The sequence below is a fragment of the Grampus griseus genome (genome assembly GCF_964374135.1).
Source record: "Grampus griseus genome assembly, chromosome: 14".
Classification (NCBI taxonomy): domain Eukaryota; kingdom Metazoa; phylum Chordata; class Mammalia; order Artiodactyla; family Delphinidae; genus Grampus; species Grampus griseus.
Genome location: NC_139008.1, coordinates 41816882 through 41829546, shown reverse-complemented (window position 1 = coordinate 41829546; position 12665 = coordinate 41816882). Strand labels below are relative to the sequence as shown.

General features: G+C 42.2%; 1 protein-coding gene and 1 pseudogene across 2 annotated transcripts in view; one reads left to right on the top strand and one right to left on the bottom strand.

Annotated features, from left to right (window-relative positions):
• Nucleotides 1-12665, bottom strand: part of CFAP61 (cilia and flagella associated protein 61) — a gene marked incomplete at both ends in the record, with an annotated part of 252425 nt that overhangs the window by 220178 nt on the left and 19582 nt on the right. Inside the window, one exon of the mRNA XM_082670561.1 lies at nt 7092-7224. Within this exon, the coding sequence (XP_082526687.1) occupies nt 7092-7224 (133 nt within the window). The remainder of the gene's footprint in view (nt 1-7091; nt 7225-12665) is intronic.
• LOC309832212 (3-hydroxyisobutyrate dehydrogenase, mitochondrial-like) lies at nt 11356-12325 on the top strand (annotated as a pseudogene). Its single transcript has one exon. The product of its transcript is annotated as a 3-hydroxyisobutyrate dehydrogenase, mitochondrial-like (transcript).

Below are 12665 nucleotides of genomic sequence, written 5' to 3'. Positions count from 1 at the left end.
TGTGTTAAGGAGACTCAGTGAGCTACAAGAAAACAAAGACAATTCAACAAAATCAGGAAAACAACACACAAACAAAATGAGAAGTTGAACAAAGAGAGTGAAACCATAAAAAGAACCAACCAGAAATTCTGGAGCTGAAGAATCAACAAATGACATGAAAATGCAACAGAGAGCATCAACAGCAGACTTGATCAATCAGAAGAAAGAATCAATGAGACTGAATACGGGAACTTTAAACGTATCAAGTCAGAGGAGAACATAGTAAAAAGAATGAAAAGGGTCATAGGATGGTATCCTATGATTTATAGGATACCATCCAAAGGACCAATTTGTGAATCACCAGAGTTCCAAACTGAGAAGAGAGGGAGAAGGGGGCAGAGAGTTTATTTAAAGAGATAATGGCCAAGAACATCCCAAATCTGGGGAGAGATATAGATATCCAAGTTCATGAAGCTCATTGGTCACCACATAAAATCAACTTAATGAGATCCTCTCTCAGCTCAGTGCTTTGTGACCACATAGAGGGGTGGGATAGGGAGGGTGGGAGGGAGGGAGACGCAAGAGGGAAGAGATATGGGGACATATGTATATGTATAACTGATTCACTTTGTTATAAAGCAGAAACTAACACACCGTTGTAAAGCAATTATACTCCAATAAAGATGTTAAAAAAAGAGATCCTCTCAAAGACACATTATAATAAAACTCAAAAATCAAAGACAAGAGGAGAATCTTAAAAGCAGTGGGAGAAAAACATCTTGGGACTTACAAGGTAACCCCCCATAACACCGTCAGCAGATTTCTCAGCAGAAACCTTACAGGCCAGGAGTTAGCAGGATGACATATTCAAAGCGCTGAGAGAAAAAAACTGCTAACCAAGAATACTTTACTCAGCAAAGCTGTCCCTCAGAAATTAAGGAGAAAGACTTTCCGAGACAGACAAAAGCTGAGGAAATTCATCACGACTAGACCTGCCCCCCAAGAAATGCTTAAAGGAGTTCTTCAAGATGAAATGAAAGGATGCTAATTAATAACATGAAAATATAGAAAAATATACAACACAATAGTAAAGGTAAGTATACAGTCAAGTTCAGGATATCCTAAAACTTTAATATGCTGAAGCATTAACCATGTAACTCTAATGTAGGTATTAAAGGACAAGAATTTTAATATTTTAATAACTATAGCTACAATAATTTAGTAATGAATATGTAATATAAAAAGAGATAAATTGTGACATTAAAAACATAACAGGGGAAGTAAAAGGGTAAAATTTTTGTGTGCAATTGAAATTAAGTCTTTAGTGTAAAACAGACTGTTATATCCGTAAGATGTTTTATGTAAGCCTCAATGGTAACCACACAGCAAACATCTACAGTAGATTCACAAAAGATAAAGAAAAAGGAATCAAAGCATCTCGTTACAGAAAATCATCAATTCATAAAGGAAGGCAGCAAGAAAGGAATAAAGGAACAAGGGTACTACACAACAGCCAGAACACAATAAGGTGGCATTAGTAAGTCCTTACCTATAATTACTCTAAATGTAAATGAATTTTATTCTCCAATCAAAATATACAGAGTGGCTAGATGGATAAAAAGCAAGACCCAACAATACACTGCCTACAAGAGACTCACTTCAGCTTTAAGGACACATATAGGTTCGAAGTGAAGAGATGGAAAAAATATTCCACGCAAGTGGAAACAGAAAGAGAACAGGGGTAGCTATGCTTATACCAGACAAAACCGACTAAGCCAAAAACACTAACAAGAGACAAAGAAGGTTATTATATAATGATAAAGGAGTCAACTCATCAAGAAGATATAACAATCATAAATATATATACAGTCAACATTGGAGCGCCTAAATATATTAAGCAAATACTAACAGGTATAGAGGGAGAAATAGACAACAGTACAATAATAGCAGGGGACTTCAACACCTTACTTGCAACAATGGATAGACCATCCAGAGGGAAAATGAACAAGAAAATGTTAGACTTGGTTCATACTTTAGATAAAATCAACCTAACAGACGTGTACAGAACATCCCATTCAAGAGCAGCAGAGTACAAATGCTTCTCAAGAACACATGGAACATTTTCCATGATACATCATATGACAGATCACAAAATGAGTCTTAGCAAATTTAAGAAGATTTAAATCATACCAAGTATTTTTCCCAACTACAGTGGTATTAAACTAGAAATCAATAACAGGAGGAAAGCTGGAAAATTCACAGTATGTGGAAATTTTAAAATACACTCCTGAAAGACCAAGAGGTCAAAAAAGAAACAAAAGGGAATCAAAAAATATCTTGAAACAAGCAAAAATGGAAATACAATAAACCAATTTGGGGATGCTGCAAAAGCAGTTCTAAGAGGTAAGTTTATAGTGGTAAATGCCTACATTGAGAAAAAAGAAAGATCTCAATAAACAACCTAACTGTATGCCTCAAAGATCTAGAAAAAGAAGAACAAATTAAGCCCAAAGTTAGCAGAAGGAAGAAAATAACAAAGATCAGAGCAGAAATAAATGAAATAGAGACCAGAAAAATAATAGAAAAACTAAGAGCTGTTTTTTTAAAAGGTAAACAAAATTGATAACCTGTTAGCTAGACTAAGAAAAAGAGAGAAGGCTGAAATAAAATCAGAAAGGAAAGAGTAGACATTACAACTGATGCCATAAATACAAAGGGTAAAAGATTACTAAGAAAAATTATATACCCAAAAATTGGATAACCTAGAAGAAACAGATAAATTCCTAGAAATAGACAAGCTACCTAGACCGAATTATGAAGAAATAGAAAATATTGACAGACAAATAACAAGTAAAGAGATTGAATCAGTAATCAAAAACTTCCCAATAAAGAAAAGCCCAGGATCAGAGGGTTTCACTGGTGAATTCTAGCGAACATTTAAGGAAGAATTAATGCCAATCCTTCTTGAACTCCTCCAGAAAATTAAGGAGGAGGGATCATTCCTATCTCATTTTATAAGGCAAGCATTACCCTGATATCAAAGCCAAATAAGAACATTACAAGAAAAGAAAACTACAGATAAATATTCCTGATAAATACAGATGCAAAAATTCTCAACAAAATATTGATATTAGCAAACTGAATTCAACAGCACATTAAAAGGATCATTCATCATGATCAAGCAGTACTTATCCCTGGGATGCAAGGAGGTTCGATACATGCAAATCAATAAATGTGATACACCACATTAATAGAGTGAAAGATTAGAATCATATGATCATCTCAATAGATGTAGAAAAAGCATTTGACAAAATATAACACCCTTTCATGACTAAAATGCTCAACAAATTGAGTATAGAAGAAACATACTTCAACATAACAAAGGCCAATAATAACAAGCCCACAGTTATCATCATACTCAATGGTTCAAGATTGAAAGCTTTTCCTCCAATCAGGAACAAGATGAGGGTGCTCACTCTCGCCATTCCTCTTCACCAAAGTACTAGAATCCTAGCCAGAGAAATCAGGCAAGGAAAAGAAATAAACTGCATCCAAATCGGAAAGGAACATGCAAAATTGTCTTTGTTTGTAGATGATATGATCTTACATACAGAAAATCCTAGAGACTCTACCTAAACACTGTTAAAACTAATCAACAAATTCAGTAAGGTTGTAGGACGCAAAATCAACACACAGAAATCAGTTGCACTTCTATACACTAGAAATACAATCTCTGAAAAAGAAATACTGAAAACAGTCCCATTCACAATAGCATCAAAAACAATAAAATACCTAGGAATAAATTTAACTAAGGAGGTGAAAGATCTGTACACTGAAAACTACAAGACTCTGATGAAAGAAAATGAAGAAGACAGAAATAGAAAAATACCCTGTGACCCTGTGTTCATGGACCAGAAGAATTATATGCTGTCAAAATGTCCATACTGCTCAAAGCCATCCATAGATTCAATTAATCCCTATCAAAATTCCAAAGGCATTTTCATGGAAACAGAAAAAAAAATCATAAAATTTGTATGGAACAACAAAAGGCCCCCAAAAGCCAAAGCAACAGTGAGAAAGAAAAACAAAGCCAGAGGCATCACACTTCTGATTTCAAGCAATATTATAAAGCTATGGTAATCAAAACACTACATGGGGGCTTCCCTGGTGACACAGTGGTTGAGAATCCACCTGCCAATGCAGGGGACATGGGTTCGATCCCTGGTCTGGGAAGATCCGACATGCCGTGGAGCAACTAAGCCCGTGAGCCACAACTACTGAGCCTGCGCTCTAGAGCCCACGAGCCACAACTTCTGAGCCCACGTGCCACAATTACTGAAGCCCATGTGCCTAGAACCCATGCTCCGCAACAAGAGAAGCCACCACAATGAGAAGCCTGCACACCGCAATGAAGAGTAGCCCCTGCTCACCGCAACTAGAGAAAGCCCGCACGCAGCAATGAAGACCCAACGCAGCCAAAAATAAATAAATTTAAAATAAATTTTAAAAAAAGTACACTACTGGAATAACAGACACATAGACCAGTGTAACAGAATAGAGAGTCCAGAAATAAACTCCCACATTTACAGTCAACTAAAATTTGACAAGGGAGCCAAGAAGACTCAATGGAGAAAGGGTAGTCTCTTCAATAAATGGTGCTGGGAAAACGAGATAATCGTACGGTGAAGAATGAAATTGTACCCTTATCTTATGCCACTGACAAAAATGAACTGGAAATGGATTAAATACTTAAACATAAGACCTGAAACTATAAAAGTCCTACAAGAAAACATAGGGGAAAGCTTCTTGACATTAGTCTTGGCAACAATTTTTTTGATATAACACCGAAAGCACAAGCAACAAAAGCAAAAATTAGTGAGACTATATCAAACAAAAAAAACTTCTACACAGCAAGAGACACAACAAAATGAAAAGGCAAAGGCAAAGAACCCATACAACTCAATAGCAAAAAACCACACAACCCAATTTTAAAATGGGCAGAGGAACTAAATAGACATTTTTCTAAGAAGACATCCAAATGGCCAACAGGTACATGAAAAGATGCTCAATATCACTAATCATCAGGGACATGCAAATCAAAATCACAATAAGATTATCACCTCACACCTGTCAGAATGGCCACCATCAAAAGACAAGAAATGGGACCTCCCTGGTGGTTCAGTGGTTAAGACTCTGAGCTCCCAATGCAGGGGGTGCAGGTTCTAACCCTGGTTGGGGAACTAAGATCCCATGTGGTACACAGTGCGGCCAAAAAAAAAAAAAAAACCTACTAAAGACAAGAGATAACAAATGTTAGCAAGGATGCAGGGAACTCTTGTGCACTGTTGGTGGGGATGTAAATTAGTGCAGACACTATGGAAAACAACATGGAGGTTCCTCAAAAAATTGAAAATAGAACTACCATATGATTCAGCAATTCCACTTCTGGGTATATATCCAAAGGAAATGAAAACAGGGTATTGAAAAGATCTCTGCACTCCCATGTTTACTGCAGTATTATACACAATAGGCAAGATATGGAAACAACCTAAGTGGCCATCAACAGATGAACGGATAAAGAAGATGTGGTACGTATGTATGTATGTACATATGTATGTATACATATATATGTGCACATATATGTAATAGATATTATTCAGCCATGAGAAAGAAGGAAATCCTGCCATTTGTGACAACAAGGATGGACCCTGAGGATATTATATAAGTGAAATAGGTCAGACAGAGAAAAACAAATACTGTATGATACTGCTTTTATGTAGAATCTAAAAGGGTTGAACTCAAAGAAACAGAGAGTTGAATGGCGGCTATGAGGGGTTAGGTGCAGGGCAAAGGGGAGGTGTTGATCAAAGGATACAAATTTCCAGTTATAAGATGAATACGTTCTGGGGATCTAATGTACAGTGTGTTGATTATAGCTAATAATACTCTCTGATATACCTGGAAGTTGTTAAGATAGTAGACTTTAAATGTTTTCACCACAAAAGAAAGTGGTAATTATGTGCCATGATGGAGATGTTAGCTAATGCTATGGTGGTGATCATTTTGCAATATATAAGTGTGTCAAACTAACGCATTGTCCACCTTAATCTTATACAATGTTATATGTCAATTATATCTCAATAAAGCTGGAAAAATAAATAAAGGCCTTCTCCAAAAAACAAAGACCTGACAAAACTGAATAGGTACAGTTGCGTCATTAAAAGCCCTTATTTGGGTCTGTATGAATCATTTTAATTATCAGCAGTTTTTGTTTCATCGAGTAAGACATGGTTTTTCAAAATGGTGCTGCTGGGCCCAAGTATTTCCTGACCCTTCCTTCTGTCACCAGCGTGGAGCTAAAGGTCAAATGACAATATTTGAAAGCAAGTCCTTAAAAGACAATGCAGAAACCTAAATATGAAAGAATAAAAATGTAGCTGAAATGTAGAAGAAACAGCTATCATGGACTAGTATGTCAGAATCTAATTTTCAGGGCCAGTTCTCACCTTAAGAAACTAACGCCCATGTATATTTAAATTAATCCTGTTCTTCACCTGATGTGTTTTCCATCATGTAGATAAATGTTTTACCACCTGGGCTGCACATTGGAATTATGTGGAGAGCTTTTTAAATATACTGATGTACTCTACCCCAAAAGATTCTTTCATTGGTCTCAGTGCATCCTGGCATCAGAAATTTTTTCTGAGATAGAATTCACCTACTGAAATCAAGGGTAATCATCAGTTAAATCCATCACACCTGAAGCCCACCTTTAACTGTTGCTACCAAAGACTGGCATATCCTCCAAGGGGCACATAGCCCAAACGATAAGATGTTTGCCCAAGTTGTTTTTCAGGAACTTGGAGTCAGCTGCATCTAGTTCGAGCTGGAGCCTGTTAAGACTGGGCATCTGGAAGGACCTCGTAAGACCTGAAAACCTAAAGTGGGAACCCTGGGGAGGTGGGTGATGGCACAGCTGGGAGGAGGGCCGGGCACACCACCTAGAAGGAGGAAGGGAGGCAGCTCCCGGGATGCTCAGCAAACCGGGACCAGGGCTGCTCACTTCTGTCATCCCTCTCCCTCAGCGGGCTCCCAGGTGGTTTATCACGCACCTCACACACGATGGCATGATTCTCTTCATCTTGGGCCTCTATGAGTTCAGCCAGGAAGTATTCGCCATAAGTCTCCTTCAGGATGGTGTCATGGTGCAGGAATATTGGCACGAGGTCATCGTGATCTTCCACCCTGTTTACCGGAAAGGCTTAAATTCAGTGCTGGTTCCTCTGCTTGCTCCTGCCACCCTGTTCTAAATGCCAGGGATAGAGCAACACACCCACGAAATGAACTTACATTCTAACGGGGGGAACAGACAACAAAAATGTAACACACAAACCACCTGGAACATTTCAAAGAGTGGTAAGTTGCTTTGGGATGGAGAGTGATGGGGTCAGGGAGTGACACTTGAGTGAGACCTGAGTGGAGACGGGAAGGAAGCTGTGTCGAGAATTGGAGGTGGGATGTCCCAGGCAGAGGGGACACGCTCGGCCCTGCTGGGCGTGGACTGCAGGGCAGCATCGCTCACGAGCCAGAGGACAGCAAGGTGGGCACAGCACCTCCCAAAAGTGCTCCAAGGAGCACTGCTTCTATGATATTGCTCCCAGCAGCCCTTCCTCCCCTTAGAAGAAATCCACTGTCTAAAAACACTTTTCTGCTATAGTGTCCCTCATGGATCGTCACAGTTATAAAGACTCTGGGAATTACTAAGGTAAAGAATATTTAAGCTTGTTTATGCATTCCTCCCAACAGGCCCATGGTACCCTTTACTCCTAAAATGTCTCTCTACTTCCATGGAGGGGGAGATGCTGGCTTGAAGGTAACGAAGCTCTGCTCACCATCTTGGGCACGTCTACCTCAAGCCTCCTTCTCAGGACCTCTACCGTGACCTCGACCACCAGTGTGCGTGGGGAGAGGAAGACCCAAGAACCAGGTTTACAGCAGCATGAGGATGCTGGTCCTTGGTCTCCATTTTGCTGCCATATTCCACATTCCTTTCTTCTTTTTAGCAGATTCGTGATTAAGTCTACTCTATTTTACCTGTCTGGGATGTTCTTATACATTTTCCTGGTCCTTTTCTTTTAAAATGTTCCATGTTCATATTATATTTTTCTAGTGTAACTGATTTAGCTACTACCTTTATCCTCCCTCCCCCTTATTTCATTACTCTGACATCTTCATCATCCCACTTTATCTTCCAATATGTTCTCTTTGATGTTAATAGCAGCTCCATCTAATGAGTGACAAAGACTCCGTGACCAGACCCTAGCCTAGTACACCCTGAGCCTCTTTTCCACTAGGCCTGAAAAGACATGAACAAACACTAACAGTTCCTAACAGCTCAAGGCCACATCCCTAGAAGGACCTGAGACCCCCTTAAAGTGCCTGCTTGAGAAAGCTCAGGGCTGCCAGAAGAAGTTCCTGTTTGTTCCAGCGACACCTGAGGATAAGGCCCCATCTCCCAGCCTCTTTGGGAGGGCAGGAGCCTAATTTCCATCAGGGCTAGTGAGTGACTCAGATGGGTCTCACAGGGACCAACCCTGCCTTCCCATTTTTTGTAATTTGTCACTTCCCTGACTCTACTGAGACCCTGCTCACTGCCCACCCAGCTCCCTCATTTTCTCTTTATTTTATTTAATTTTATTTATTTATTTATGTTTTATTTATGTTTTATTTTCCCTCCTTTTCTCTTCAAAAGGCCCAGTCACCGTGGAGCAACTAAGCCCGTGAGCCACAACTACTGAGCCCGCATGCCACAACTACTGAAGACCGCGCACCACAACTACTGAAGCCCGCACGCTGCAACAAAGAGTAGCCCCCACTCGACGCAACTAGAGAAAGCTGGCGTGCAGCAATGAAGACCCAATGCAGCCAAAAATACATAAATTAAAATTAAAAAGAAAAAAAGGCCCAGTCACCTCTGTACAAATCAGAGTTCAGTCCACCCTGGATGTTTCCCCCTATCGCAACGGTTATTACGGATTAAAATCTGTCCTTACCAGCATCCAGCTTTGTCAACCTTTGACATCTGCACACCCTGGAGCCCACAGCCCAGGGGCAACAGTGACAGCCAACATGGATGGGGCCCTACCTCACGCACTGACAGCGCTGGGGTGCCGTCGCTCGGCCTGTTTGCAGGTACGGACGTGTGGCCCAAGGGGGCGCCTCTGGGGAGTGACCCCTGCTCCACGCTGGCAACTCCCAGCCCTCTAATCAGCCTCTGCCTCTCCTGGTTGAGAAATTGGTCCAGTCCCCTCGCTGCTGAGCCTTGGTGTCTCACCTGCACAAGGGCAGGTATGAGGAGAGCGGGAGGGTACAGTGTGGGGACGCCCTCAAGGTCACTCTCAGGCAGGCAGTCAGCCCCTGGCAGCATCTGCTGTGGGAAACTTCACAGTCCCCCCACCATCTGATATGCTCCGAAACCCCCATCAGCAGCCTCCACCTGAGAGCCCCGGACCTCAGCTGGAAGGGCCGAGAAGGCCCCAGTGCATTCCAGAAACCCCTCATTTCCCCGCAAAACCACCCTCAAAAAGGTGCTGCTAATGGAGATGGCTTTTCTCTGTAAAAAGAGTCCTGGACGATATTGGTTAAGAAAAAACAAAACAAGAAGATTCTAGGAGAGAACAGCCAACAAATCTACTTTCAAATATCCTGCCAAAACACAAAGTCCACATCAGTATTTATTAACAGAGATAATTATTTTAAATTATGTGAAAGTAATTCAATATCCTAATCTTCTTAAGTGGATCAAGACAGCTATCACTGTGTACCATGGGCTTTTATCTATATGATGGACACAAAAATACTACTTTGTGGTATAAAAATCAGGAATAAAGGTTCAGAGAGACCCGGGGCCGTAAGCCTAGTCATGAGCCCTCGGCAGCCCGTGGACAAAGTGATCCATAATCACACCTCAACACTTACTCTTCTGGGAATAAGAAGAAAACATCCACATCGTGGAGCTCTGAAGAGTCTCTCCCTTCAGCCCTTCCCCAAAATGGATAAAGAGGAACTTGTTCTCAGAAACGCATTCCTTGGGGTAATCGATGATTTATGATCTTGCATTAGCCCCGGTGCTAATGATGAAGTATGACATCAGCCTCGCAGAGTCTCAAATGGCATATGACAAAGTCCAGCCCCATGGAAACAGACACCCTGGCTACTGAAAACAATTCATTCAGTAAAATGTTTAAATTTGAGCACTGCCTGCCGCTCGGATAGGAGAGCCACAGCTTCCTGTGGAGCCGCTGGGCACAGCAGGGCCACGTGCCCAGCACTTCCGTGACCCCCAGAGTTTAGGTGGTGATGATTGTGAAGGTCAGGGTTGACCAACACAAAGTACAATGAGGCTGACACCGCTGAATAAGGATCAGCCTTCCTTTGGAGCTTCCAGCCAGCACGTGCTTGGAGAAGGCGACCACGTGCGTGTTAATGGAATTGATTATAGACTATTTTATTTGAACTTGTTTGGAGGAAACAAAAGGTCCATCCCATAGAAACGGGTTTGATCATCCAGGCCCTTAAATGTCCACTAAACTCTGAAAAACGTGCTAGTGAAAATGGGGCGGGATCCAAAGCTGAAGAAAATCAACAGCCTCTCAGGACATCTCACTTGGGGCTTGGGTGTCCTGTAAACCCAGGAGAAGGCAAGGTGAAGGATGACAGGGCCCTGGTGGCTGTTGCTGGCTTCCTCAGAGGTGGGGAGAAGGGAGGACAAACTCACTCACCACTTCCACTACATCAGTGAACCGGGCTTTCAAGGAGCAGCGCAATGCCAGACCCCAGGGCACTTGCCCGGCCGGCTGACACTGTCCTGTGGTGGCAGGTGGACCTCTCAGTATCCGGACCACTCTTCTGTAGCATCACAAGCCTAGAGGAGAACCTACAGGTGGCTTCCCTGGATGCGGGAGGTGTGCGTTGTTTCCTTGCCAGCAAAGAAACTACTGCGAACTCACAGATGGTAAGTTCCTGCTTAGGGGCCGTAAGGACGGCCGCAGCCTATCTTTGCGTTCAGAATACTGGCATGGCCTCCTCTCTCCTGTCTGATGGCAACTTCCACAACCAGAGAGGATCCGAATTTCATTAGCTAGACTTAAAAATGTACCATTGGAAAAGTGATTCTGATATTTAAATGCCATAAATATTGTATTTATTTAAGCCTGAGAGAGTGTGTATATATGTGTGCATGTTTTTTAAGAAATCGATGAATAGCTGCAGCTGATCCCACCCGCTGCACTGCGCACCCTAGCAGTCAGTGGGTGAGCTGGGAGCCGCAGACGTCACCACGGGGAGGCGGGGTGGGGGCAGCATGGCAGCCTCGTTATGGCTCCGTGGAGCCGCCGGCAGCAACCAGCAGTGGCCAGCCTTGCAGCAGTGTGTTCTAGGTCAGTGGCTTCTAAGACTCAAGTTGGATTCACTGGAGTAGGCAACATGGGGAATCCAATGGCAAAAAATGTCATGAAACATGGCTATCCACTCATTATTTATGATGTGTTCCCTGATGCATGCAAAGAGTTTCTAGATGCACGTGAACAGGTAGTGTCTTCCCCAGCAGATGTAGCTGAAAAAGCTGACAGAATTATCACAGTGTTGCCCACCAGCATCAATGCGATAGAAGCTTATTCTGGAGCAAACGGATTCTAAAGAAAGTGAAGAAAGGCTCACTGTTAATAGATTCCAGCACTATTGATCCTATGGTTTTGAAAGAATTGGCCAAAGAAGTTGAGAAAATGGGAGCAGTTTTCATGGATGCCCGTTTCTGGTGGTGTGGGAGCTGCTCGGTCTGCGAACCTCACGTTTATGGTGGGAGGAGTCGCAGACAAATTTGCTGCTGCTGCCCAACAGCTGCTGGGATGCGTGGGCTCCAATGCGGCGTGTTGTGGAGCTGCTGGGAGTGGGCAGGCTGCAAAGATCTGCAACAACTTGCTGTTAGCTTAGTATGACCCGAACTGCTGAAGCTATGAATCTGGGAATCAGGTTGGGGCTTGACCCAAAACTCCTGGCTAAAATCCTAAATATGAGCTCAGGACGATGTTGGTCAAGTGACACTTATAATCCTGGACCTGGGGTGACGGATGGAGTTCCCTCGGCTGACAACTATTAGGGTGGATTCGGAACAACACTCATGGCTAAGGATCTGGGATTAACACAAGACTCTGCTACCAGCACGAACAGCTCAATCCTTCTGGGCACTCAGGCCCACCAGATCTACAGGATGATATGCGTGAAAGGCTACTCCAAAAAAGACTTCTCATCCGTGTTCCAGTTTCTACGAGAGGAGGAGACGTTCTGAGTTTGCCCTTTGGCTGTGGACGCTGTTGGAAACCACACTCTATCTTGGAGCCCCTTATAGCTCACTCCACAAGTAAATGGGCTTAATCAAAGGTCACCTGTCTGCTTTTGATTGTCTAGGTCACAGTAAACCCTGGGATTTTTTCACCCATATTTATTTAACTGCTTATTCTTTTTATCTATTTAGCAAGGACATATTATCTGAATTTGTGGTTTTTTCCGCAAGCCACTGATGGTCTTTGCTAGCTAGCTGATTGACCTTTTCCAAAAGTTTGATTCCTGAGCACTGTCAGCTAAAACGCTGCCTACTCCAATCAGGATATTATTTACTCCACTTTACA